At 36.3% G+C, this 27748-nt stretch overlaps 2 protein-coding genes across 2 annotated transcripts in view; both read right to left on the reverse strand.

The window, feature by feature from the left end:
* Positions 1 to 5788: 5788 nt before the first annotated feature.
* On the reverse strand, positions 5789 to 8359 carry LOC136248727 (inter-alpha-trypsin inhibitor heavy chain H2-like). The gene is made up of 3 exons (XM_066040520.1): positions 8337 to 8359; positions 6240 to 6755; positions 5789 to 6189 (listed from the first exon to the last, which is right to left on the reverse strand). The coding sequence occupies exons 2-3, from the start codon at positions 6745 to 6747 to the stop codon at positions 5948 to 5950; spliced, it is 750 nt and encodes a 249-aa protein (XP_065896592.1). The 5' UTR covers positions 6748 to 6755; positions 8337 to 8359; the 3' UTR covers positions 5789 to 5947.
* A 1289-nt stretch (positions 8360 to 9648) lies between these two features.
* The window catches only part of LOC136241690 (mucin-like protein), a 60521-nt gene continuing 42421 nt past the window's right edge, over positions 9649 to 27748 (reverse strand). Inside the window, exons 11-25 of the mRNA XM_066032956.1 lie at positions 21813 to 21946; positions 20022 to 20369; positions 19229 to 19901; positions 18985 to 19181; positions 17197 to 17539; positions 16892 to 17143; positions 16478 to 16843; positions 16268 to 16420; positions 14779 to 14904; positions 14588 to 14710; positions 14415 to 14534; positions 14243 to 14362; positions 14026 to 14142; positions 9725 to 9895; positions 9649 to 9662 (exon numbers count right to left, since the gene is read on the reverse strand). Of these exons, the coding sequence (XP_065889028.1) occupies positions 9649 to 9662; positions 9725 to 9895; positions 14026 to 14142; positions 14243 to 14362; positions 14415 to 14534; positions 14588 to 14710; positions 14779 to 14904; positions 16268 to 16420; positions 16478 to 16843; positions 16892 to 17143; positions 17197 to 17539; positions 18985 to 19181; positions 19229 to 19901; positions 20022 to 20369; positions 21813 to 21946 (3257 nt within the window). The remainder of the gene's footprint in view (positions 9663 to 9724; positions 9896 to 14025; positions 14143 to 14242; positions 14363 to 14414; positions 14535 to 14587; positions 14711 to 14778; positions 14905 to 16267; positions 16421 to 16477; positions 16844 to 16891; positions 17144 to 17196; positions 17540 to 18984; positions 19182 to 19228; positions 19902 to 20021; positions 20370 to 21812; positions 21947 to 27748) is intronic.

Genomic DNA, 27748 nt, shown 5'->3' on the forward strand with positions numbered 1-27748 from the left:
TGATAAGTGTGAGCATATAACATACAATCCTATAGTAGCTGTTAACTTTTATTAGGACAAGGATCAGTGGAAACTACTGCAATTTACTGGTCAGGCCAAGTAATGGCTACAGTCAGGGTTACCAAAGATGTGTGTAAAGCGCTTTTCTAGGTGATCTTGGGGAATGCCACCATCTTGAAATGGCAACTCTGAGATTGCATCTGGGGTGTGGGAGTGCTTTCAGACAGAGATGTAAGTATTCAGCTATATTGTTCAATGACTGTTCTATTAGAGTATTTTATTGCCTGACTGTTCTATTAGAGCACATCAATCATTCTGTATTTATCAATGAATAAAACCTGCTATGGCCACTGCCATAGTGGCCGTAGTGTCCTGAGGACAACTTATCAACTTGGTTTGCCACTCGTAGAATAAGATGCTTTGCTGAGGGTTATGAAAGAGATCACAAACATCATACTATTATTTTTATTTCACTATATACAAACACACACCTACAGCATATACAAGCACAAGACACACACAAAATGTGCAAACACTATACACACATGTTCACACACATACACCACATATTGGTTGTACTTGATGTAAACAAGTTAATATCACATGTCTTGAAATGCTCTTGTAGGTTAGCTGGTAGTGCCCTTACTAGGTGTTAAAAAGTTTTTGCAGAAAAGAAAATTGTGTTGTGCATTCTGTTTAGTGCCCATTTATTACACATGTCACTCCATAGTTAAGCCATGAGGATCTACCAGCCAGAAATATTGATTTTTTGTACGTTCTCTTTTTAATTTAGTGCCTGCTAGATTGTGTCGTCAGATATCCAAGTAACTGTCTTTGATGTTGCAACCAATGTTCCAGGCTAGTTGCATGTGTATTTAATTTAAGGTTAAGTTCAGTGCCTGCTTGTTCTTTTACAGGTCTCACTTAATCTTGTATCATCATGCAGACATTGATGAAATTTGAATATTTTGCAAGCTGTGTGGAACAACCTTAGCTCATATACACAGTCACCGGCAAACCATAACCACATTCAAGCAATCCATTACAAAAGTTGAAAGCCATGCACAACACAAGCTCATACACAGTCACAGGCAAACCATGAACCACATTCAAGCCTGTTACAAGCTTTGTTGCACCATGGTATGCGCATAATGAAAGCCACAACACAAGCTCCATGATGCACTAAATAAGTTCTACCTGACGAACAATGATCACTTGACCTATTTAGGGGAAATCTCTTGGAAAGTCCCTGTACAGTAACACCTCAAGTGAAAAGTGAACACATGTGATGCGTGATTTATATTATTATTATTATTGATGGCAGTCCATGTCTTGAGAGGGCAGTATGAATAATAATTAAACATTTCTTCAGCAGCACACAAACACAAAGAACTTCAGCAGCGCACAGCTTATACTAAAATATATAAAGTAGTTGTACCGCATTGTAGAGCCATAACTAAGAACAAGTTCCACCTGACTGACAATGATCACGTGACCTATTTAGGGAATATCTCTTGGAAAGTCCCTATAACACCTCAGGTGAACACATGTGATATGCGGTTTATATTAATCATGAAGTTGCTATTGTTTTGGCAGCTGAAAGTATTTTGTCAGGGCTATTGTTCCGGCAGTCCACACAAGTTGTATGCTATGCCCCGAGTATTCAACTTTAGTGCATCTAGTAGGTTTCCCTCAAGTATTTGACTTTAGGGGATGCGTATTGTAGGTTGCCCCTAGCATTTAACTTAAGGGATGCAAAAAGTAGTATTAACGTTAGGGTTAGGGTTGGGTTCAGCTTTAGTTTTTTTTTCATCTTTGTCTTCAATATAATATATAATTATTATTATATAGAAGTTACTCCACTCAGAGACATATAAGGTAGAAACTAAGGGAGTTGGGTAGCTGGGAGCCACATAGCACAATGTGTAAGTCTCTGGGCTCAAACAGTGAAGGTCTCGGGTTCGATTCCCGATCAAGGATTTTGTATTTTTTTTTCGTTCAAGGACCTAAGTTTTATTTTTATTCACGTGACTAATGGAATAATAGCAACAGCCTATTATTAATGGAAGTCCATGTCTGGACAGGGAAGTGTGCATGATAAGCATTTGTCATATTTTAACTGGATTTCAACGGAGCGGTAAAGTGTACTTTGAAACTAAAATACATACACCACTTAAGGAAGTCGAATGGATATTAAAGAGTCGGGAAGACTCAGCACTTTGTGGAGGTTCAGTAATAAAAAGAGGAATGGAGGTTCAATAACGAAAGGAGGAGTGAAGAAAAATGAGGTTAGTATGTAATGCTGTCAGACCTTCAGTGCTGGCCACTGTAAAGTGGTAATGATAATAATAATAATAAACACTACTTGAAGGTTCTTAGTTTACTAATTTGTTAAGCTGTTATACTGCATTTGTACCCAGTTATACTGACAGTAAAATGTCAGTAACTTTAAGTATATGGAACATAATTGATCTACTAAGTTTTAAACCCTCAGTAAAACATCAGTGAATGCGGGTTTACTGAAAAACTACTAAAACAACAAACAATTAATTGTTCCATATACTGGGGATATACTACTCTAGTAAACTCAGAAACTTCAAGCAGTGAAAGTGTAAGGTAAAGTGCCACATCGTCTTGCACTGATTAACCCTGTGTATGCAATTGGTTTTTAGACTGTCAGATGTCTGCACTGACTTGTGCAGATTCACTGAGACCATACTGAAACCTTCTGATGGTACCAACTTGAGTAGCAACAAAATACCAGTATTATCCAGTTTGGAATTATCTCATGGATGGATTGTCAACAAAGTGTACTCGTACAGACCAAACAACTTTCAGTACAGTCACTCTAGTGCCAATTTAGAAGTCCCGGAAATGTATGTGGAAGAAGTAAACTAATGTACATGATGCTTGTACAAACAAATACTCATTCACATTGCATACTGGTCTAAAAAAGCAAAGATGGTGTTCCAATACTACCTATATGAACTCCGTCTTTAGTCAGTATTGAAACAACTAATTCAAAAAAGTCCCTATAACAAGAGAAAATGGACCACAAACCTATGAATGTCTCCAATGCTATTTGGTATAGGGGCTTGTGGTCTGATTTTGTCTGAGCATAGGTAAAATTAGTTCCAACACCAAAACATAGACGGAATAAATACAGGAAGTATTTGTTTATGAATTATGCTGTGTAAATAATTAAATTTATAGTGAAACCTGTCTAATCAGGACACTGTGTAGTAAAGCCACTGCTCAAATGTGTCATTTGTGTAAAAGGTGACATAGATTTTGGGTGTGTTGTATTTAATGCCTGCCTGTCGGATTTTACAGGTAATCTGGTCATAGTATGCAGTAGCAGTTGGATGTGGTACGCATGATACATACATAACTTAATGAGACCAGATAGGAAGTAGTGAATTTCAGGTCAGTTTACATACAGAGGAATTGTATTATCTTGTGTGTTGTTTTTATAGTTATCAATTGTCAACTGTACATGGATCAACTATAGTGACATCAAGTGTGTAGTGAATGTCCAGGTTGGTCTATGTACGTACTAAGGAATTATGGTTGTTAATTATTTCTGGATCAGGGGTACTGTTATGATAGCACCAAACTAATACCCCTGTCAGTTTACATGCCGTGCTTATAAAAGATATCTTCCATTATCCAGATTTTAGGCATATTGTATTAATTTTAATGTCCACTTGTTGATTTTTGTAGGCTGATTGTGTTGCCAGATATCTAAGCAAGTGTCTTTGGCGTTGCGACCGATGTTCCAGGTTAGTTACATGTGTGCTTAAGGTAAAGTCCAGTGTTTTTACAGGTTTCACTTATTGTAGTCTTGTGTCGTTATGCAGACATCCAAGAAATCAACATTGGTGTTAAACTATTTTTAGGAATGTCTTGATGTTGATTACAGTTGTGTTACATGTTGTAATAGCATTGTTGTATGTTTACCATAAGGCAAGAAATTTTCATGTATTTCATGGCCACCTTATCCATGAAATTTGAATATTGTGCATTGTGTGGAACAACCCCAGCTCATATACAGTCACCGGAAAACCACATTCCAATACAAAATTCTGTTGCACCATGGTACATATGTGCATGATGATTAATGGAAGGCACAACACAAGCTCCATGGTGCACACTACATAGAGGTGGTAGGTGGTAACCCCTATAGGTTTGTTGCCTTTTGCATTCACCTTACCTTTGTGGTCAATCTATTAAAAATTAAAGAGAAATTGAAATTATGCTTAAAACACCTTCCCTAATGACTTTGTTCTTCACATCTTGTTTATAAGGCATCTGGTGATTATAAACACTCTTCACACCTTGTTTATAAGACATAGTGATTATAAATGCTCACGTGGGGCGTAGCACTAATTGGAATCTAAAAGATTTCTGCTTAAAATGCCATCCCTAGGGAACTTACGGTTCTGCACGCTTTCACAACTTGTTTATCAGACATTAGAGTTTGTATCCATGTTGATGATGATGATAAACGTCTTATTGATTATTAAGACAATATATAATATACAAACAGGGGCCTAGACTCAGGGTTACCGTACACTGACAGCCAAAGAGTGATCAAAGCAGGAGCCCTGGCAAGACTTACATTACTTAACTACAGTACAAAATTAACTATACAGTAACAAAGTTCAGGTCAAGAGGTCCAATAGATCCCACTCTGGGGAAGCTCTAGAATTGAAAATTCCGACAATATGAGCAGCCTGCTGAAACAGTGACTGGACAGTTTTCTTCGACACACAACAAGCAGTAGCCACTTGAGCAAGTGTTTCTGGCATAAAGTGACCCAGACATCCTATCTCAATAGAAATGAACTCAACAACTAGATTCACCCCTGAATTGGCTAAATTGAGCAAAATAACAGTGTGTCATCACAGTGTACAATACTGGTGTATATGTAAGAGTCTATAGTCCTGAAGTTCTGATCATCCGCCCGCCCACATCCTTCTTTGGACTAGGGAGTGACCAGAAACTAAGGTATGACTTGGAGTGACCTAAACATTGAGCATTAATTTAAGCATAACAGGAAAAATATTGAGCAGTACAGCATAGCATAATAGGTAAAATAATGAGTATAATTGGCGGATCCCTAGTTGACTTGTACATTACAAATCTACAGTTTATATAGAACAATGTACGTAGGACGCACCGCCACATATGCATCCACAAATAGTTTCTTATGTCAACATTACAGTGTAGGATTACAATGTAAGATTACACACTAGCAACCAAGAACATTTGAATACCTTATACATCACAGAAATTTATAGTATAACTAGATAGCTGCAACTCCTGCAAGCGAATTACTGTCAGTAGCCTTTTAATTGGAATCAGAGGATTGCAATTGTAGTTTCCTATTACATTCGTATAATATGTATATATTGTATATTTGCAGATAACTGGCAATCTAGAGTACACATTATATACGGGGTGTATATATATATATATATATATATATGCTTAAACTAAATAAACTCGCATGGGTGCTAGGGGCCTATAGCTAGGACTGTATTGTCATCTCCTGTTATTGAGTTCCTGGAGACCACGCAATGACTATGCATTCTCCAGGTGATTTTTTTTAATTGTAATTTTATATTAATGGCTTATGTGGTGATGACTGTACATGTTGAGCTGTTGAGCTTAACTCAACATAAACATAGGCTGTGTGGAAAGGAAGAGCTAGATATGTAAGTTACCAGTATAGTTTTATAATCAGACCAGAATTTACTAGACAATGCAAATTGTTGTACTACTTCATAATACTTTCTTAGTCACTTTTAATGTAGACACAATCATTAACTAAAAAATGCATTCCTAACAATACAAACAATATAGCTACAGTGCATATACAAAGTGTCTTACAATACAATAGAATATTACAGTATAACAAACTGTGTTGACAGTCAGGTCCATGTTAACCAGAAAATTGGTGGTACTGAAACTTGGTGGAGAACAGGGAATCCACAAGGTAATCAGTGTACATTCCCTCAATGATTCCCTCAGCTTGGTAACCATATTCTGACTTCACATGCAAACATAGATCATCATGATTCAGAAAATCCCACCCTGGTAAGATATCAAATTTCATCACCCTGTTGTTAATCTTTAAGTATTGGTGGTCTAAATCAATTGCTACATCTCTGTGCAAAAACTGACCTATAAATAGAGTTTAATACAGTAGCAATACTATATGATTTATCACTTACCCATAATCCCATGGGCTGTGTCATTTATTCCAGTGAGATCCAAAATGATCATATCAAGATGCCCATTCATAAACTGAAACTTAAAGGCCAAATGTGATTCCTTGACTTCGATTATTAGGTAACGCTGCTCTTTCTTTTTAAATCTCCGCCCCAATTGTACTGTGGTTGTGTTATTTGCAACCATAACATGAACAGCTTGGTCAATAACTGCTGTCTTGCTAGCACCCAATAGCACAGTGTTGTCCTCAGCAGAAATTTTTATTTTAATGATGTCCTCCGTAGTACACTTATTGTTCTTCAGACATTTAGGTGACTTAACCATAATTCCAACATCTCCTAAGAATGTTGAATATTCTTTCAAATTACTTTCAACTTTTGGAGGAATAAAATAGGCATTTATGTTGATAAGAGGATCTGAGATTAAATTGAACACAAAATGAGCAATTCCTTGCAAGCTGTAGCACAAGTTGTGATCACTGGAGAGAGGCACAGCAAAATGAGGATCCATTCCAACTCCTGTGTAGGTACACAACACACAGTACACATACTACATAAACTGTACTAATTAATTATTTATGTGTGCAATCTTTAACAGAGCTACAGTAACATCGGTAGCTAATTTTGGATAGCAATGTAAGAAAATTTAGTGCTCAGCAAGTTGTAATTACAATAGTTCCCATGCTTATTACTACACTTAAAACTGATAATATTTTCAAAATTTCTGCTTTATCTGTAGCCCTGATCAACAAGGAGACCATAAAATCTGTGGTATTTCTATATGCACATAGGTAATTTTGTACTGTATCATATTCAATATCCTCTAATTGACCAAAATAACCTTAAGAGATATTTCCTCAAAAATGTATTACCTGAACTTGGACCAACTTTTATAATACTGTATAGTAAAATAAACTGCGATGGTAAAAAAAACTTTGGAAAATAGTATTATAATCGCCAAAGTTTTGTTCATCAATTATTTTAGCGATCACATGAGCAGATTAGCCATGTTGAAAGGATAGGTATCAAAGTATTATGACAGTTATCATGGGTATTTCCAAGTGTTTCCTTTGATTGTCATGAGGTTCATTGTCCCACAAAAGCTCACAAAATCCAAACATATTGCTCTCAACATAACAAGAACCAGCAAACGATGCTTACACTTGTATGGTAACTACCACTCGAATGCAATGTCACTATGCACAAGTGCAAACAATTAAAAGACTTGCTAATTAAGGGTGTGGCAGTCATTTCTATGGTGAGTCATCATTGCTCAATGCGAGAGATAAAGATGTGCAATCAAAAAGGCTGCCACTCCCCTTAATTGGTGAGTTGTTTAATGACTTGCACTCGCATGTAGCGATGCTGTCAAGGATATTGCATTTAGTGGTAAAGTATGTGGTAGCTAAAAATATTTTAGGCAAAGCCCCATTTGCCAAAGTTTTTTTTTTTGTCAATTTGCAATAGTTGGTTTTCACCACACTTTTTTTTAATGCTAAAGTTTTTTATTATGTGGTACAAGGCAAGAGTACAACATACAGGGGGTCTGAGGTTTCCGGAAACTGGTTAAGCATATTCAGGCAAATAAAATTGAGGTTTCATTAATTCTCAAAGGTATAAACTTTAATAGAGCAGTCAACAACCCTAATAGAATAGTCACGTGTTGTAGTTTTAAAAGTTACTTAGTTTACCTTTACCAACACTATAAAATCGTATCTCAGAAAATTTAAAACCTGAAATATTTCCTGGGGATGCCCTTAGATTTGCATCCATGTCTGTTGTATGCATCAAACTTCACGTGACGCCACTTCTTTAGCCTGCTCCTGAGGCTATGCCAGCAGAAGCAAGCAGAAGCAGCCTACATCAATCAATTCTTAGCACTGTCAATTTTTGGTGAAAATTGTTACCACATTTATTCTCAAAATACATAATTTCAAACAACTTCTTGGGAAAGCATGCCCAAAACCCCCTAGATTTAAGTGTGCATGCAATAGAAAGTTTGGAAAAGCCTGCCACCAAACTTCCTGGAGCCCACCTTGCAATGAATAAAAATATGAGAATATCAATAAATATACAGTGCACACAAAATATGCCACTTACCAGTAGGACCTGTAAATAATCATTTATCAGAGGTAGTGTTGATTGAAGAAATCATTTAAAACAAAAATACACACAAAGTGACTTACAAGAAAAAACTTTTACACGACATAATATTGCTACTTAACAAATCATGGTTTACAGTAGAGTTGGAATTCATGAGTGATGACAGCTTCACAAAAATATAATCACAGGTAATTAATCCTTGTCCCTCAAAAATTTCCAGTAAGCATAGACATCTTTCAGCATAACAGCTACTTATCAGATTAATACATAATAGGGAGGCATGAATTATATTCTGAATGATTTCAGGATTAACGATGGCATAAAAAATATTGAGAATTGTTCAGACAATATGAAGCAATTTATAGAGTGCAGTTAGCACAGATATCCATATCAAGATACTCAAAAAGACTAGCCATTTTGCTTCGGTTCCAGCTATGTTCCTACATTTCAAACAATGAAAAGTAGAAGAAGTGCCTCTGCATTCAATCAAGTCACACTATGAAAAATAAAGCACTGAAGCCATGCCACAGGTTACTGCTGATCAATACCTATGCAGTAGTAAAGGGGACAAAGTCAGGTCAGGTCCATAATCCATGTCATGTGGCTGCTGCAGTTGGCGAAAAGACACTGAAGCAACATTGAACAGCATAGAAATCAAGCCCATAGTCTTATCCATAGTCAAGTTATACTTGGCTGGAGGCATCGTCAGTCGTGTGGTCAGTCAGGCAGGCATTCAGTCAGTCAGTAAATTTGGTAATACTTTTTCATTGTTAGACCCGACAGGTGCCTTATGGTATACTGCAGTACGTACGACGTACGCATCATGGGTTTACCTTTCTCCTTCTTAGCATCCAGAATCTTTTCCTGACAGAGCATTGGCAGCACATTAATGGTTTGTATATTAAGAAATAAAATGTAAACCGCTTGTAATTTTAATGCTGTACCTCCAATAGTCAAAAGTTTCATGCATCGGTCTCTATATGTAGGATAGCGTCGTGTCAAAAACTATGTGAAATGACTACATTGTTTATAAGCAATCAATATAATTATGGGGTGTGCACTTATAATTATGTCTGGCACCATTCTTCCTTTAATGTAGTGTTATAGAAAAAGTCACCAATGATGAATTTTGTTTTAAAATCATATACAATAACAAGCAAGCATAAGCAAAAAATATAAATGCCAAAAGCTAGTGGGGATATAAAGTGCAGTGTAAACAAGGAGGACCATAACCTGAATTGTGAAATAAATTTGCACTTCAGGTGATGATCCCTTTGTTTAAGCAATATGATCCGTCTACCTTGTAACATTACACTTCTAATACTTATTACAACACAACATACAAAGAATAATCAATATGTATGCATGTACAGTATTAACTTTACCTTCACAATCACTTTCATTTATACACTGTCCATTTGACAATACCGTTCCAGTTGGACAGAAACATCCTTCAACACATCCACTAGGACAGTCAACATTATCATCATCATTACATGTTTTAGGACATGCTGGACCACACTGTTGATATACCATGCCCTCACTGCAATTCACAGCTGAAAATTAGACAAACTGACATACCAAAAACACAAAACTATGTACATGTAAGTACGTAGCTATGACAGGATTTGTATTATGTCTGACTTAAAATTGTTACTAGAATCAGGTAAAATGGGTATTCTCCATTAACTAGCTATTACCACATTTGTTATTCATACAACAGCTGTGCAACGTATATACAACTGAATGTAGTAAGATTGTGTGGTAGTATGTATTGTATGTTATTGTGTGCAATTGTAACAAAGCTTAAATTGATAGCATTTTGTCATAACACACCATAGTGTGTTGTGCAGCCAAGAAAGCTGTCATGCTACACCATGAGTATGTTGATCAATACACACCGTAGTGTGTCGCACAGCCAATAAAGCTGTCATGCTACACCGTGAGTATGTTGATCAATACACACTGTAGTGTGTCGTGCAGCCAAGAAAGCCGGCACCCCACACTGTGAATATAATGACAGGAAGAAAGAACAAACAAGTGCAAAATCATTGGATTGAGAGAGACCACCATTGATGATGAGAATATACAGAAAATGATTGTGGTGTGTTCTTGGGCACACAACCACAACATGGAAAATCATAGGAGGGTATGTAAAGGAGAGAAATTAAAGTAAAATAAATTCAAAACAAACAACAACAAAAACAAACAATAACATTTAAAGAAAAAGTCCTGAATTGATGAATTTGATTTAAAACTCCTATACTCGGCATAGCAGTTCTTCCATGTACTGTAGGAGTATACACATACATAGGAGGACTTTACATACATACATACATACATGTGACCGGAGCTGTGAAAAGGGGTCTTATATATAGCCCTTCCAAATTTCTAAGTTTGAGGAGTCATAACTCATCACGTGTTTAACCCATTGTAATGTATTAAAATTACATCCAGGAATAGTGCTATTTTAGGGGTGTAAGGTGACCAAGGTACCATACACAAGCCAAGTTATGGATTGCCAAGTACATGCTATTGGAAAGGCCCTTTTTAGGGACCAGTCTATTTTGCTTTTTTTCACCTATTTTTCTTTCCAGCAATTCTTTTATTTTTCACCTATTATGCTCCATATTTTGCTCAAGAAATATAAATTTTGCTCAGCACTGATTGAATATTTCCAATTGCAAAGCTACACTTTCGCCTTAAAGTGACTGTTCTATTAGAGTATCTCAATCAGCAATTACTTCTAACATGTAAGCCAGAAGCTAGCTAATATTGATTAACATGTGTGACTGTTTTATTAGAGTATCTCGATTGTCACTTGCTAACAATTAGCTATGCATTGTCGATATTTTAGCGCGTCTGACTGTTCTATTAGAGTATCTCGATCTTTTGTGCAATTTTTATGTCCACTTATTGTATTGTATTGTATTGTATTAATGCTTTACAGTGACCAGCACTTCACAAAAATTCACCTATTATGCCAGCATTTTGCTCATTGCTTTTACCTACCCATTTTGCCAAAAATTTTGCTGGCAAAATTGACAGGTCCCTAGCCCTTTTCTCAGATCTGGTCACATATATAGTTTTTATATTGACCATTCTGCACAGTTCCTCACTACTCTAATAGAGCAGTCACCACAGGTAAAACATGCTCAAAAATGTCAAGAACAACTTACCACAGTTCAAACCAGAGACCTCCATACCTAACACCTTCATCATTATCCACTGCTATCTTGGCTGCTCACCACACTTAAATTATGCTTTATAGTTGAAAATTCTAGCTATAAATAAGCATTTATAATTTTGTAGATCTACCAAAGCGGTACTAGATTGCTCTAGAAAATTCTATGTATTTTCCATTAGAAGTCCTCAAAAATGTGTACTCTATCAGAATATATAGTACAATAATATTACCAAATATTTAAGTAAAGCATGCAATGGATCTACCAATGGAAATTCTGGATTGTTCTAGAACATTCTATGTATGTTCTATTTGTAAGTCCTCAAAAAATGTGCACTCTCCCAGCAGAAATAATGTTTGTTCCAATACTACCTATACTAACCCTTTCTTTAGTAGTCAGTATTGAAACAATAATTTCAAAAAAGTCACTATAACAAGACAAAACAGATCTCAAATCTATAAATGACCTGAATGGCATTCAGTATTGGGGCCTGTGGTCTGTTTATGCTAGAGCTTAATAGGTAAATTTTTTGTACTATTAGTTCCAACATTAAAATATAGACAGAATAAATACAGTCACTATTAAGTGTATACATTTTGTTGTGTCTATCATGAACCATGATACTGGGTTCATAATAGGGATCACCCATGTTTTTTTTGCAAAAAACACTAATAAAATACACACCTAAAAACCACTTTCCATTAGCGTCCTCAGTGTCTAGGATAACTTAGAAGTAAACAGCTATTGGAGTTGCACCAGACCCTTTTTTCTCCACCCAATACATGAAAAAAGTGGTCTGGCCACACGAGACTAGTTGTCTCTTATGCCAAGCATCTTTTTCGTTCTTCTTTCTCCCTATTTGTGTGCATATTTTTCCATTGTTCTTTCTCCCCATCATGGACAGAATTTCTCACACCATGATGTATACCTCTCAACTGTCATGCCTCTGGCATGATTCTCACTATTAGAAGTGCAATCTCACATTCTCACGCCCAAGGTATTGAATCTCACACCTACAAGCAATGCGGTTTAACTTTCACAAAATGTTCAGTATTAGAGCCAAAAAGTCTGTAAATCTTTGGATATTTATGTAGTTGTCAACAGTTTGTGTCACATGATCATTCTCACATGATTCCTGGTATTTAAATGAGGAAATGGCACTGGATCAGAGCACTGGATTAAGATGAGATGTAACAGAATGTTTCGACTGCCTGACACCTACAAGTGATATTTGAGCTGTATTTGCACTGGGCCATGTGTCATAAAATGTTCACGTGATGCCATGGATACACTGCAAGACAAAAATAGACTATGTGTGGCTGAACACTAAAAGATAGTGACCTTCAAAGGATAAAAGTGCACTGCCAGAATACCAGAATTCAATGGATACGAAATTACAATTAAGGAAATTACAATTAAACTCGTGTGATTTCTGCCATCTAAACACTTGATGTCTTACGCAGTGCTACGAAAACTGTGATTTTATCCCTTAATACAAATATTGCCTACCCAGTAACAATAAACAAATAAATGTAGGCAGTGTATCATTACTGATCACACCCAAGCCTAGTCACATGAACCTGATTGAACTAGGCTAAGTGCGTTTGTAGCTGAATTGCAGCGACGATAACTTCACTATTAGTTATACTTTTGGATCATACAGTTGTTTTACACTGAGATATCCATTTTTAAACAGTTGAGTGCGCAAGTTATGTAGTAAATGTGTGATTACTGGCAAATTTTTCCCTATATCACACTCACCCAGATGGTTTGAGATGTCACAACTTAACCAAACTTCAGAATTATGTGACTTCTTTGTCGATGGATGATTACTACTGTCAGTGGTGTGAGGAAGTTAGGGCTGTCAATCATTTGGTGCCTGTAGACGAAAACCTGTTTTTGGAGCCCAAAATTGTGCTCAATTGGTGCAGTGACAGGAAACCTACTTTGCCAATCAAACTACTGATGCTTTTAGGTGAAGGTTTACTCGCAGAGGAAGGTTGAACTCCAGTATTGCAATAGAGGATCAAGAATTCTGAGAGTTACAGCTTGTAATGTCGGATTTTGGAGATATTTCGATCGATTTCTATCCCAAGGAAGCAATGGAATTTATTGCCACTGCATCTATATTCAAGTGAGAGTTAGTCCAACATGTAACAACAGTTAGCAAATTATTTTGAAGAAGTTGAATTTTTACATTGGAAACCCTACCTATCTGTACGCTCTTTCTGGCGCATGCATTTTCTAGTCATACTGATTAACGCTCACCCTTCTTTCGCCTGTTTGGCATTGTGGAATTCATTTACAATAGTGCATCCACCCAGTCATCAACTATTAGCTATCGGTAAGTGATATTATTACATACACACGCAATTATTTCTTAACATTAACCTTGTTTATTTACCTAGTTAAACTCCATTAAATTAAAAACTGACAATTACATTGGTTTTATGCCTGCATAAGTTTTTCATGGTATTTTTAAAACTATTCCTGTAGCTTACCTGAACATTCATTGTCACTCATTACTGTACCAGGAGGACACAGACATTCAAAGCTACCATCAATGTTATTACACAGCATATTCTGTGTGCATGGGAGGGTTAAGCATTCATTGATATCTAAACAAAAGATAACACTGAAGTGAAAACATACGCTAATAATAGATTAGAGGCCAATAAGCTGTAATGTATAAAGTTATTAATCAGCATCTCAATTTACCATTACAAGTCCTGCCATCACTGTCCAATGTATAACCATTATTACAGGAGCATATAAAACTGCCAACAATGTTAGTACAGTTTTGACTGCAGGCCCCATCAATATCACACTCATTAACATCTGTGCAAAATTAATAGCATCAATATGTGGAGAATTATAACACAGTTATTACCAATGCATGATACATTATCATTTTCTAAGAGAAATCCTCGCTGACAGCTACAAATTTCCATTCCACTAGCAGCACTGCACAACTGAGTACAGTTATGGCTTGTAGAACATACATCTGTAACTGTAACATATCACACGCTATTAATATATTTTAGTGAAAGTATTATTACATACCATTACAAGTTATATTATCAGGATTCAATACAAATCCTATTCTACAGCTACAACTAAATGATCCAATGGTATTGATACAATCTTGTTGGCAGTTATCACTTTGCACAGTGCATTCATTTATATCTGTAGAACACAAGTACACAAACTTTAGCATCTACATTTTTACCATTGGACAAAATAATAGTGGTTACCTTCACAGAGTAATGTTGAAGAGAACTGATAACCAGCTATGCAGGAACAGGTGAAACTACCAGCTGTGTTTATACACTCTTGTAGTTGTGTACAATTGTCAATGTCTTCCATGCACTCATCAATGTCTGTGTACATGTACATGATGTATGGAATAAATCTTCAAACTGTATAAGCACTGAGTAATGTAATACACAAGTATAAGATAAAATTAGGACTTTTAAGCTTTCCTATAAATTATCAATTATTGAAAAAAGAAGTGGCCTTATGCTACATTCTCAGCCTATTACACAGCCTTACAAATAAAGAAAATAATTATTACAGGACTTAAGCATCTCTGCAGTCATTATGGAAAATATAGAGAAGCCATCATGTGCTAAGAATCCAGGGGTGGATCTAGAGTTCAGTAAGGGGGTGCACCAGGTAGTAGGAGCAGGGTCTGGGGGTGCAGCCCCCACAAGCTAAAGATGTTTCAGGACTGAAATTTGCAATTTAGAAAAGATTTCATACCGTATGGTAAAAAACTTTGGCAATGAAAAGGTGTGACGAAACCCCTCTGTTGAAAAAATTGGTGGAAAAAACTTTGGTGATGGAAATAATATTTGCCGAAGTTTTTACCACCAAACTTTTTACTGTACGGTATGTAAGGATACCAACAAGGCAACTCATCAGTTAAGTAGCGTAAAGCAAGTATATAGGTAGCTAGCATTGTTGTTTTAGCAGTACTTTGTAATAGCTACTGATCTAACTACGTGCTAGCAAAGGTATGCTTCTCTATCTCCTGCGATGCAAAGAGCCCAGCCGAGAGTGACTGTATTTACTTTTACAGTGAACTCCAGTAGCAAAGGTTTTATCACATATATCAAAGTATATTTGGCCAAATCCATCGCAAGACGATGAACTGATGTGCGAACGGGAAGTTGGAAATGTTATCTGAAGCAGTGCTTACAACTGTGGGACACATTCTTAGGAAGATCTCCAAAGTCAGCTCGATCTTTATTGCGTGGTGGTACAAGCTGACTTTCATCTCAATGTCAACTCAACCTCAACATAGTCACTCAATGTACTTATATGATCATCTAAAATAATTGGCAAAAAAAACTTTGGCAATTTGAACGCTATTCACCAAATTTGCCAAAAAGTTTTTTACTGCCAAATTTTTTTTCTATACGGTAGTGTTTTCTGATCTAAGGCAAGGGGAGGGCACAGAGGCATGAGCCCCCCCGTCTCTCCCAAAAACAAAACCAATTGCAGGTTTTGGCCATAGCCTGCTAGGATTTTTTTTGCAAATGAAATGCATATGGTTCTTTGTGCTGTATGCCATTGTATAATAACATTTACTTTAGGCTCGCATCTGAACTTCTCATGATTGTCACTGATCCCTACAGCTTTTGATCAATGCACCACTGAGATTACTATGCAGAACTTATCATTTATGTCCACACAGTGTTGAAACAGTCACCCACCCTTCTACCTATACAATTTACATACCATCACATTTGGAGTCAATGGTGATGTATCCATCAGGGCAAGTGCACTCTGCACCAGACATTGGTGCAGGGTTGTCAGTGCATATCTGTCCTTCAAGGCAAGATGTCACTGCACAACCATCGGCATCATTTTCACAAAAGCCTCCATCATAAGCTACATACACAGACATAATACAATAGTCCAGATATAGTACAAATAAGTAATTTTTACCTGGAGGACATTCACAGTTCAGTACAATAAAAGGCAGTTGAAGATTTAAAACACCAGCTTCAGTACAGATTCCATTGTTCATACAACCACACAACTGCACACGAGGGTTGAATACCGATGACACATTTCTTGATCCTAAAGCCACAATTGTTATGTTTAACTCTTCAGACACATCTAATGGGATCCATGTAAGTACATAATCTTCATTTGACATATTAGTGAGTTGCACATTTGAAGGTAATTCAAATTGCCCATTGACCATGATACTAACACTTATACTATCGGTAACCAGAAATGAGTATGTGGAGTTGATGCCAACTGTGGCCATAAACACCGCTGGAGCAGTTATATTGGGTGGAAAGGTGTCTGTGGAAGGTGACATAATAATTATACTATATAGAATCTTTTTAATACCTAATGTTGCAACTTGATCCATTGCTTCTTCTTCAAATTGCAGAGTATCCATACCAACATTTGCATCACCAGTTTGTTCTACATCAAACAAACATTGTGGATTATTCCCACAGATTTCAACAAGACTACTGTTTCCTTCCAGACTGGATCTAATTTCATCCAAAAATGGTGGTACATGGTCAGGATCTGAAAAAGTGGATACACTTTCACCAGGAGCATATGTGAAAATGCTTTCATCTTCAGTGATTTGCCCTGAAAAAGTTTAGTGCAATTATTGATGAATATTACTATTACACTTGCCATACATGATTGTCCAAATACATGCTTTTCTGCATCAGATGAGTTAACTGATAACAAAATTCCATTTCGGAAGATCAGGTCATCAGAAATGTTGCCATTAAATGTTCCCAGCAATCCTTGTGCTGTGCTGTTAAATGATGGAGGTAAACTAAGGACAAAGCTGAGTATTCCATTTGAATAGTTTGCAGTGAGTCCAAATCCTGAAGGAAATTGCACTAACACAGAATTGTTTGCACTTCTCTCAAGGAAATAAGTAGATTCAGAAATGTTAGACCCAGTCATAGACAATTGAGTGGAAACATCACTTCCATTTGTTAGTACATCAAATTCTCCATTTGTAACACCCAACTAATAGGAAGAAAAACATGAAAAGTATATGTGTCATCTTTGAGAGGTCTGAGCCTAATACACTTCTAAAATTACTTTTTGTGCTTTTGAGCAATGCACCAAACTTATTATTATGCTCCAAACTATGGTCAGTTATATACCACGTTTACTGCTCTATAACATCCTAAAAAAAAATTACCAGCAAATCATTACACCCCTAACAACAAGCCTTCTATCAGTGTAATCTTTGTAAACTTAATAGTTTTCTATTGAGTTTCTACTGATTACTGAGCTCTGGTATTATACTGGCAACACTGTCCTAGGAGTTGCTGACAAAAAAAAATTATGGAATGTACCTTTTCACACACAAAATTTGACCCATTTTTTGAACTTTGAAGCTTTATAAATAGGCATGCGTACATTATGCCGGAATAATTTTTGGAATAATCGGTGGTAAAAAGAATCAGGAATAATTTTGGAATAATAGGGTGATCTTCCAGAATAATTAATTAGAATCCACATATTTTTCAGGTAGTATCACAGAAAAATTCGTAAAGGAACATCCACAATCATTGCTAGCACAAAATCAGGCAACAAGATCGAGATACTCTAATAGAGCAGTCACTTACCCTAATAGAACAGTCAGACAAGTTTAGTTGTGACTGCTCTATTAGAGTATCTCGATCTTTGGGTATAGTTTTTATGCTTGCAAGTGGTTATATTATCAGCTGCAGAAGAATATCCATTAGACTTTTACAATTCCAGGAATTACTTCAAGAATATTTGGGAATAATTTGGGAATAATAGGTGAATAAAAAAGAATTGCCAGAAAAAATAATAGGTAATTAAAAACATAATTTACTCAAACCTATTTATATGGATCATGGCACATAATTGTTTAAAATTTTCCGTCAGTCTAGCTACTGTATCTGACTGCATTTTGATACTAAGAGCAAGTTAATCAGTATAAGGAGTCAAGTGTTACACCATTTTGTTTGCTGGTATGTAAAATGTGTGAAAAAGGTATCTTTTCACAAATCTGGTCACATGTACTACTGTATAATTGTGACCGGATTGTAAAAAGGGGTCTTCCACACACATTCTATATGCAAACTTTGATGACTCATAACTACTGTTTGGAAAAGGCTATTGACTTGAAATGTGGTCCGTAGCGCGTGCCACCTTAGTTTAGTAAATGCAGAAATTTTCAGGTCAATATGTTTCTTGAGCACTGAGTTATGGTCTTCTGAATTCATAGAATTGGATGTGTGTGGAAGATCCCTTTTTGCAAATCTGGTCACAATTATTCATTTGACTATAATATGAGAACTGTAATTTCGTGTCTCAAAACTTTCTGTTAATTAGTTCTTACCACTATATAATTTATGAGTAAAATTAAATTTACAAAAATAAGCTAAACTTTATACTACATTAACAGCTATGTATCAGTATACTATATGGTGTACCTGAACAGTAATGTCTTCATGTTGTATAGCAAAAGCAGAAAACACAGTGGCATTGGAGCTAAGTACTAAGGCAGTTCTACCCTGAAACTCTACATTGACCTCTCCCATAGTTCTTAGTAGTACATATTCACCAATTCCATTGAAGGTGTATGTGAAATCATCAAGAGTAGTAAAGTGAGGATCACCCCAAAACCACCCTATCAAAAGTAAGTATGAATACTTTAATTTAAGTATAGTCACTCACTTATTCTTGGCGGTCTGTATCTGGCACAATCATTTGATGGCCGTCGTTCAGAATACAAGTAACATAATCCAACAAAGTCAGAGCAACAATATGACTTTGGATTAAAATTGTTCTCTTCATATGATGCAATTGTACGTTCATCAAACAGTAATAGAGAGCCTCCATCCATAGGATCAGTAATCAATGATCCAAACATAGATGATTCCAAAGTATAACAACACTCCCTATCATTGCCACGAGAAAATCTTAAAAGAAAGCACACTGTGTTAAATCTGACTTGGGACACTAAAAAGCTCACAACGAATCTACGGTCAACAAAAGCTTGGGAAATACTGCATGGACAAGATATTGTAATACTGTCCAGAAAAGCTATAGATTGACCGAAGCGTGCTATATCTGAAAAAAACCACTCCATACACATTCGTCTTTGTTCCACTATAGCACTTAGAGAATCACCAATTTGATATAGTAGATTGTTATCTCTACATGCTACTTCATTGGCATTGCTTTGTCCAGTAAAGGGATGATTGATAAATGTAGCAGTAGAAGGTGAGTTGAATCCAATTGTAGGAAATGTAAATCTACCAGCCCACTCAATCAAATTGCATTCATATATAAAAAGTGCATAAGATTCTTCCAAGTTAGTAATCACTACTGCCTGGTAAGTGTTGGTCTAAGAAGGTACAAAAATTTACATTTGTGACACATGTTAAGAATGGTAAATATTCACTGTAGATATTTAATAATGGTTGTAACTTTTGTGTCCAAAATAATGCATAAAATTAATATATACCTGTGCAAGGAATGGATCATCATCTGAGGAATTGCTAGCACCATGAGGATAAGGGTGTACACCTTCCCACTCTGCCAATATCATAAAACTTCCTTGAAAATCTGAAGACATACTGCGTTCTCTTATAAAACTACTGACATCATCTAGTAATTGGTCTCCATATGCACCAGTAGTCTGTAGTTGAAACACTTCATAAGATACATTGCCTTCTCTACGAATGTCATTATCAGACCAATAAGGGGCAACCACATGGATATTTCTTATGCTACTGGTTGTGCCACCAGGGAAAGGTTCAGGATTCCAGAATAAAAATGGCTGACCAAATGAGATTATTCCATTAGTCCCAACCTAAAAGTATATATGAAAGGAATGACAAAACACCAGTCACCATCACCAAACTAAACATCTGAAGACAATTCAAATATTGTATTTGCATAGTGCATATAACAGATACATGCAAAAATCCTATATGGTAACACTTGTAACAAACCAAACCAGTATTGTTCCAACTAGCAGAGTGAAAACAAAGCAATTCGTGGTGCATGGCATAATACATGCAATCGTGCATAGCTTTGTCAGATGTCTTTCACATCCCCGGTTGTATTCATCATTACACATAGTTCTGCATGGGCAAAAATAGAGAACTGGTCCGTGCTAGCAAGCCTGCAGGTTACATTGCAATCATTTTTAGCTCAAGCCAAATAGTTAGTTCAGGTCACATGCGCCTTTCCTTACCTTTCCTTAACCATACTTCTTGCTTTGACTTGCAATAACATTAACTGTTCACAGCTTTATCCCTGGCTTTAGCTGGGGAAACTTTTCTTTCCAGAGTGCTTGGTGATAAAGCTGTGACCTTAGACTAAATCATGCAATGATGTTATTATCATGGTGCCAAAATTATTGCAAATTAAATTTTAGTGAATGACCCCAAATGCTAAAATTAATTCCTTGCAATAAAAATCTGCTATATGGTATTATGCTCAAATTATGCTCAATATTTATACCTCAATTCCCATGCTTTTGTAGTAATTTGCCTTTTATGGAAAAACAGTAAGTTCCTGAAGCACAGACTCTAAATCCTTGTTTGTCAAAATGCTTGTCAGAGAAAAGATCAATATACTCTAATAGAATAGTCAGTTGTCTGATTATTCTCTGACTGTTTTATTATAGTAAATCAATCTTTTTCTGTGATATGTATTTTGATAACCAAGAATTTATGGTAATGCACAAGTGTTCTGCCTATTATGCTAGCATTATGCTCAATACTTTCAGGCACCTATTGTGCTCATTATTATGCCAGCATAATCGATGGGTCCCTAAATAGCATTAAAATATAATACCTGCAAGATAAGTCACTAATTATCAAGCACAGTTAAATAAACACCTATACTTTCATACCACAACATTACAAGCACTTCAGATTGGATAGAGCAAACCTTGGTCTCTTGTATTAAGTTGAAAGTAAATCATGTCACTACGCTGCAAGTTTTACAAAAAAAGCACAGTATCTGTAGTGTGCCACCGATACGTATTATTGAATACTGTAGCTATGCTTTACTCAATGACAAATTATCAAACAGCATACACATTCTAATAAAGTGTTTACTATGGATTTACCCTATCATGGTTTCAATTTTTCCTAGAAGATGAATGAATAGTTTGGATCTTGGGGTCGGTATCCAATGGTTTGATATCTCTTAGTCGTATTATACTTATGTACAGTATCTCATTCTCATTGTTATGCCATATCACATGAAATAGACAAGTATTAATACTAATTTACAAACTTACAAATGCTAAAGTGTGAACCTCTGAACCAAAAGGAAATCCAAAAGGCAATAAAATTGGTTCTGAAGTTGCATCTGAATCATCACGATTTGTAATATATCTTCTATTTTCACCAAATTCCAGAAATCTTATGGGACCTGTTAGTGAAGAATTACAATTGATCGAATTTACTGAAACAGGCATGGATGATTATTATACTCTCCTAGAACAATAAATGTTTCAATACAGGTGTACTTTGTTATTTAGGATTTATGTTAATATTGGGACTTACAGTAATTTAAGGACTCCTAACTAGAAGCAAAAATAATTTAGCCAATTTGTAACTAACCCTTAGGACATTCTGTGCTAGGTCACTACTCACTAGGAGCTGTAACGGTATAGAACAATTGACATCAGCTGCGGTATAATTGTTTTTTAAAACCAGGTGTGAACCTGCTCAACCTGGTTTACTAAAATTGGTTTGGCAAAAACCATGTGCCTGTGTGTCTTCATGTCCGTCCAGCATGTGAGCAACACAGGCTTTGAGCTACAGAAAATAAACCTTCCTTCAATAAATAAAGTCTGTTTACGTACTGTATTAAAGCCCAGCTTTCTGTTTTCATCATGTTTACTTGAAGGGGTGTGGCCGGCAATGAAACCAGTTGAATGATCCACCTAGCTAAGGGCTAACCTACATGCTGTAACAGACATATAACAACTGAAAAACAATATAATGGGCCTGGTAAGCTACCAGGAATGGCTTATCTTCTAGAATTAAAAGGGGTGTATCCCCTTTGTACACTAACAAAAATTAAGAGCAGCCATGAGGCTTTGTGTAGAGAATTTACATATGAAAACATGATAGACAAACTATAAAACAGTTAAGAAGTTACTTCTGTGCATAATTTGTAGTTTTCTTGAGTTACACTTCCTTAGTGATGCATAGCAACATAATTGATGAATTATGAATTAATTGGCGAATATGAAATACAATTAATTTTACTGTACTACATGTATTGTTACAAAGCAAGGTAAGAAACAAAGCTATAGCATACTGTGTAGTTCATTTAATTTATAAAGAGTTAATTCAAGGAATAGTATTTGCTGGATGCCTAGTATTTAGAAGTAGCACAGGTTTATAATGAGTTGAGCCTTTTGGTGCAACCATGTCTTTTGAGACAAATTAGATGACAAATAAATAAATGAAAACTTTCTAGAAAAATACTGTACGTATTTGTGAAAATCACACATTTTGTTATGAAGCAGTTGTAACGTAAGTAAGAAAACACGCAAGTTGCATGGTTTTATTACAAAAGATTGAGGACTGTTCAAGAATTGTAATAGAACAGTCACACAAATAAAGTAACTCTATTAAGGCTGTCTGGTATAATGATATAAATGCTCTAATATAACACTAACCAAAAGAAAACCACAGCATCAATGTAAATGATCCAATACAACAATTATTGAAAAAATTGTGGGGAGTAATGTATGGACTCTCCTTGTAAGTGATATTATGAGTACTGCCCAGAACTATATATGCTGGCTACATAGGCTCTCGATTTTAGTAAACAAAACAGTCTCATGGTCCAACAGGTAAGTACCAATAGTGCATTTACACTGTATAATAGATCAATTTATATTGTCTTATCATGAACCACAGTAGTGGTTCATAATAGAGATCACCCATGTTTTTGCCAAACTCCTAATAGAGCACACACCTAAACGCCACCTTAGGAGACTCCCCCAACCACAAAAGAAGCTTTAGAAGTTAATCTTGAAGAAGTTCAGGTTCACTGGAAAATATGAAGTCAAAAGGAATCAATGAAAGTACTTTTAAATAACTGACATGCCATTTGTTCATCTTACATGTATTGTCATGAACCACTACCGTGGTTCATAATTAGGCTTGTATCAATTATGCTGAGATAATTTTTGGCATAATAGGGGATGAAAAGAATAAAGCATAATACTGGCATAATGGAGCATAATTAGGAGCATAATGGACAAATTTCTGCCACAATAAATATAATTTCTGCTGTAATAGTCACAAAGACAAGGGCTAACCTGTTTTGGATGGTGAAATGAATCCTGATAACGAATAAAAAAATGCACTACTACATGTTTACACCCTCGATGAAATGACTGTTTTTCAATGGGGGTTTGAGTTTTATTGGACACATGCAGTCATGTGCCAACTAGCACCAAAGCATGGCAAAGCAGTTTAGCTCAGCTTCAATCATTGAATTTGGTATTATATACACCTGTAACACATCTCATCATCTGATTTTGAATAAAATGTGATATGATGATTATTTATATTGGAAGCTCGATTGGAAAACAATAGCTACAATAGAAACTCTGATAATAATAAGGTTAGTGTTGAGTCAGATAGCTAGTGAATGTCTGGACATTGAAAATAGTGCATGAGGTCTGGAGTGATATAAAACCAGGGAAGTATTTTAAGATCGAGATTCTCTAATAGAACAGTCAAACACTCTAATAGAACAGTCATCGCATGCAACAGTGAGAATGAGAACCATTAAGAGCTTATCACCAGGAGGCTAATATGTTCTTGGCATGTTGATGCAAATGCAAGTCACATCTCATACTGAGCAATTACTGTCCTTTGAATACCAATTGCTACAACTCAGAAGATCAATCAGAAACGATGCATAATTTATTTTATTTGCATACAAAACTACAAAAATATTAGATAATAAAATGTCTATAGCTTCTGAGGGACTATAAGATAAGCCCCCAGACCCCCTACTCTATTATGCCTATGAACTCTGGAGCACATCCAATTTCAAGTTATTGTTATTATTAATTTTGTATGTTGCAGTTGAAGTGACACTTCTCCGTTTACATTGTATCGTATAAAGAACTTCTCTGCACAAAGAAAAAAACACACAAAATAAAAGCATAATGCATTTCTGAAAAGCATAAAAATAAGCATAATAGGCAGAAAATTTGGAAAATTCAAAAAAGTATAATAGGTAAATTTTGAAACATAATAGACTCAAGCCTATTCATAATAGAGATTGCCTATATTTTTCCAAGAATACTCAACTAAACACCACCTCAGAAATCTCTTCCAACCTCTAAAGAAGCCTTAGAAGTTAATTTGGAAGAAGTTTAGGTCCACCAGCAAAGATAAAGTCAAAAGGACCAGATACAGTACTTTGTAAAGGACTAAAATCTACCATTTTGAGCCATTTGTTCATCTTATTATCAAGACACATGATAGTGTGTCATGTACAGCTAGTGCAGGTGCACGACAGACAAGTGTGTATTTTACAGGAACAAAGAAAATGCCATTTTCATGCATACATAGCTTGATAATGGTAGGACAGAAATTAACCATTTTTTCTCTGGAAACTCCCTCAGAGTAGGGCACATCCCATTCCAAATTTAAGGTGAATCCACCTATCCATCACTGAGATGTGTGCCTTCTACGTTCATCTTATTTTCTTCATATTTATTTCTAAATCTTTTTCTTCTTTAGGGGTGGTCCACAACTTTCTGCTTTTTCACGAGTGTACAAACCGTACACTAAGGGGAGGGAGTAAAATTGCATGTACGCTTTTTAATAATGCCAATCGCGTGAGTTGGCAAGAAATCCGAACGCAGTGATAAGGTTCTAGCATGGCTGTAGTAGTAAGCCTCTACTGCTACTTAATTGATGTAATTCAGTGTCCAATTAAATGGTGGACTACAGCAAGCTGATGCTGCTATTGCATGGGCCCAAGCCAACACATGATTGGACAAAATGGTGTGCTTTGGTGAACTCTGGAAAGCTAGCCAATGAAAAGAAGCTTTATTAGCAAAAGGAAAGATAAAGATGAAGCTCATTGAATCTACAGGTAAGATGGTTATCAGTGTGATAACACGTACTACAGACTTTATATACTACCTGGAGAAGGTGTTGTTGTGGGTTTAGGAAAACTACTATTGGGTATGGGAGGCTGGATTATGTGGATACTAATTTGTTTACACTACATAGTTGTGGATTGCCCATAGAGAAAACCTGTCTCTGCAGAGTGTACCCACATCTCCCGACTACAGACTATGGTGAATACCCAACAAACTAGTACTACTGTTGCTACTACCAGTGGTGGAATGGTTTTGTATGAACATATTGATGATAGCCAAGAACTGTTTCTATGATGTGTATGTACACATTTGCAAATGTGCATCAGGTACCAATGCCTGCTGTGGAGGAACATTTCTTTCAGGGTATTAGCTTCAAAAGCATCAAAATGATAAGATGCCTAAAAGACAAAACAAATACCATACATGATTTTTTTTAAAAGTATCCATGTGTTTGTTCTGCTATACAATACATCCATGTGTCAACATTTATACAGTACACTTTGGGGTGGGGGGAGGGGGTTAGAAAAAAGAGTACTCTTTGTACGCTTGCAAAAAAGCAGAGAATTGTGGACCACCCCTTACTGTTTAATGGCACTAATATACAGATATCTTGTGAGGGTCAACGTCACTTGGGTGCTGCTATTGGAGCTACAGTACCACCCAGAGGTAATCCCTCGCGAGTGTTCAAATCCAGGCCATGACTCGACACAATGCACGACTGAAATACATCACATGCAAAGGCACGCGGTTACTGGAGCAGCCACCCAAGGGAGCTCGCATGTCATGGTTACACATGGTGAGCTAGTTAGCACACACATGCCAAAGAAATCACAGGTCAAAAATTGGCTACACGAGTGTCAACTGCTCTCAAGTGTAATGTTACCTCTGGGCAGTGCTGTAGATCATTCATTTACAGGAAACTATGTCTCTATAAGAAAGTAAAGATGTGGTCTGAGGAGATTTTAACTTTATCAAACATTGCTGAAGCTCATCCTCATAGTGCGTACAGTGCTTTTACCCACAGTATCAGGCATTGCTGGAATTATTTAATGCGTACCATTGAATCAGTGGGTGCATTCTTTTAACCACTTGAAAAGCTATTCACCAACACTTCCTTCCTGCTTTGACAGGTTGAATTCCCAGTTCTGAGGTGGAGAAAGAACTACTTTCACTTCCTTATCATTTTGGCAGATTGAACATTCCCAACCCTACTTGCTGTAGTGATTCCCAGTTTTCATCATCTAGGTTGCTGAGTGCTACTGTAGTTTAGTTGCTATGATACAACAGCAAACTGAGCCATTTCACATCCCTTACCTTCAACAGCCTCACTCTACCATCTGTCAGTCCAGACAACTAATAATGACTTCTAGCTTAGCTAATATCAAGTCTCACGTAGATTCTCAGCTTCAATGAACCATTGAATTAATCAATGTTAAATCCTCTTCACTTTGGTTAACTGCTCTTCCATTTCAAGAGCAGGGGCTTTATTTGAACAACAAAAATATAGAGATGCACTGTGTCTGAGGTATGACTGGCAACTAGCAAATATTCCAAGTCACTCTGAGTCTGGAACTTCATTTAGTGTTGATCATGCCATGATTTGTTGACATGGTGGCTTGAGTTTCATCCACCATAATGAATTGTGAGATTTGACAGCAGAATGGTTATAGCAGTTGGATACAGACACTTAGCTGCCAGCAGAGTTGGTTTCCAATTGTCTCACTGTTTGGCTGCTCACCACTGAACAAGCTGCTGAGGACTGAGGTGGTCAGGGAAAGAGATGTTAAAGTTGCCAGATACGTAAGTTCAATTGCATGTGATTGTGTATTTGCAAAATTTTAGTTATTAGTGATGGAATTGTAGAAAAAGAAAGCAAATTGAGAGTGACTTGTGATGCCAGTGTGTAGCTACATCTTACACTTGTACAGTAAGGTAAGTGTGGGTAATTCCAGACAACAGCTAATTCCGGACACTTAGGTCATTCTCAACAGTGGTAGAATCCCTGGGACTATAATTTGGTATGCTAATGCAGTGTCCTATGGCCTATCTACAAACTAAAATTGAAGCAAATCCATTACTACATT

The sequence above is a fragment of the Dysidea avara genome, chromosome 1 (genome assembly GCF_963678975.1).
Source record: "Dysidea avara chromosome 1, odDysAvar1.4, whole genome shotgun sequence".
Lineage (NCBI taxonomy): Eukaryota > Metazoa > Porifera > Demospongiae > Dictyoceratida > Dysideidae > Dysidea > Dysidea avara.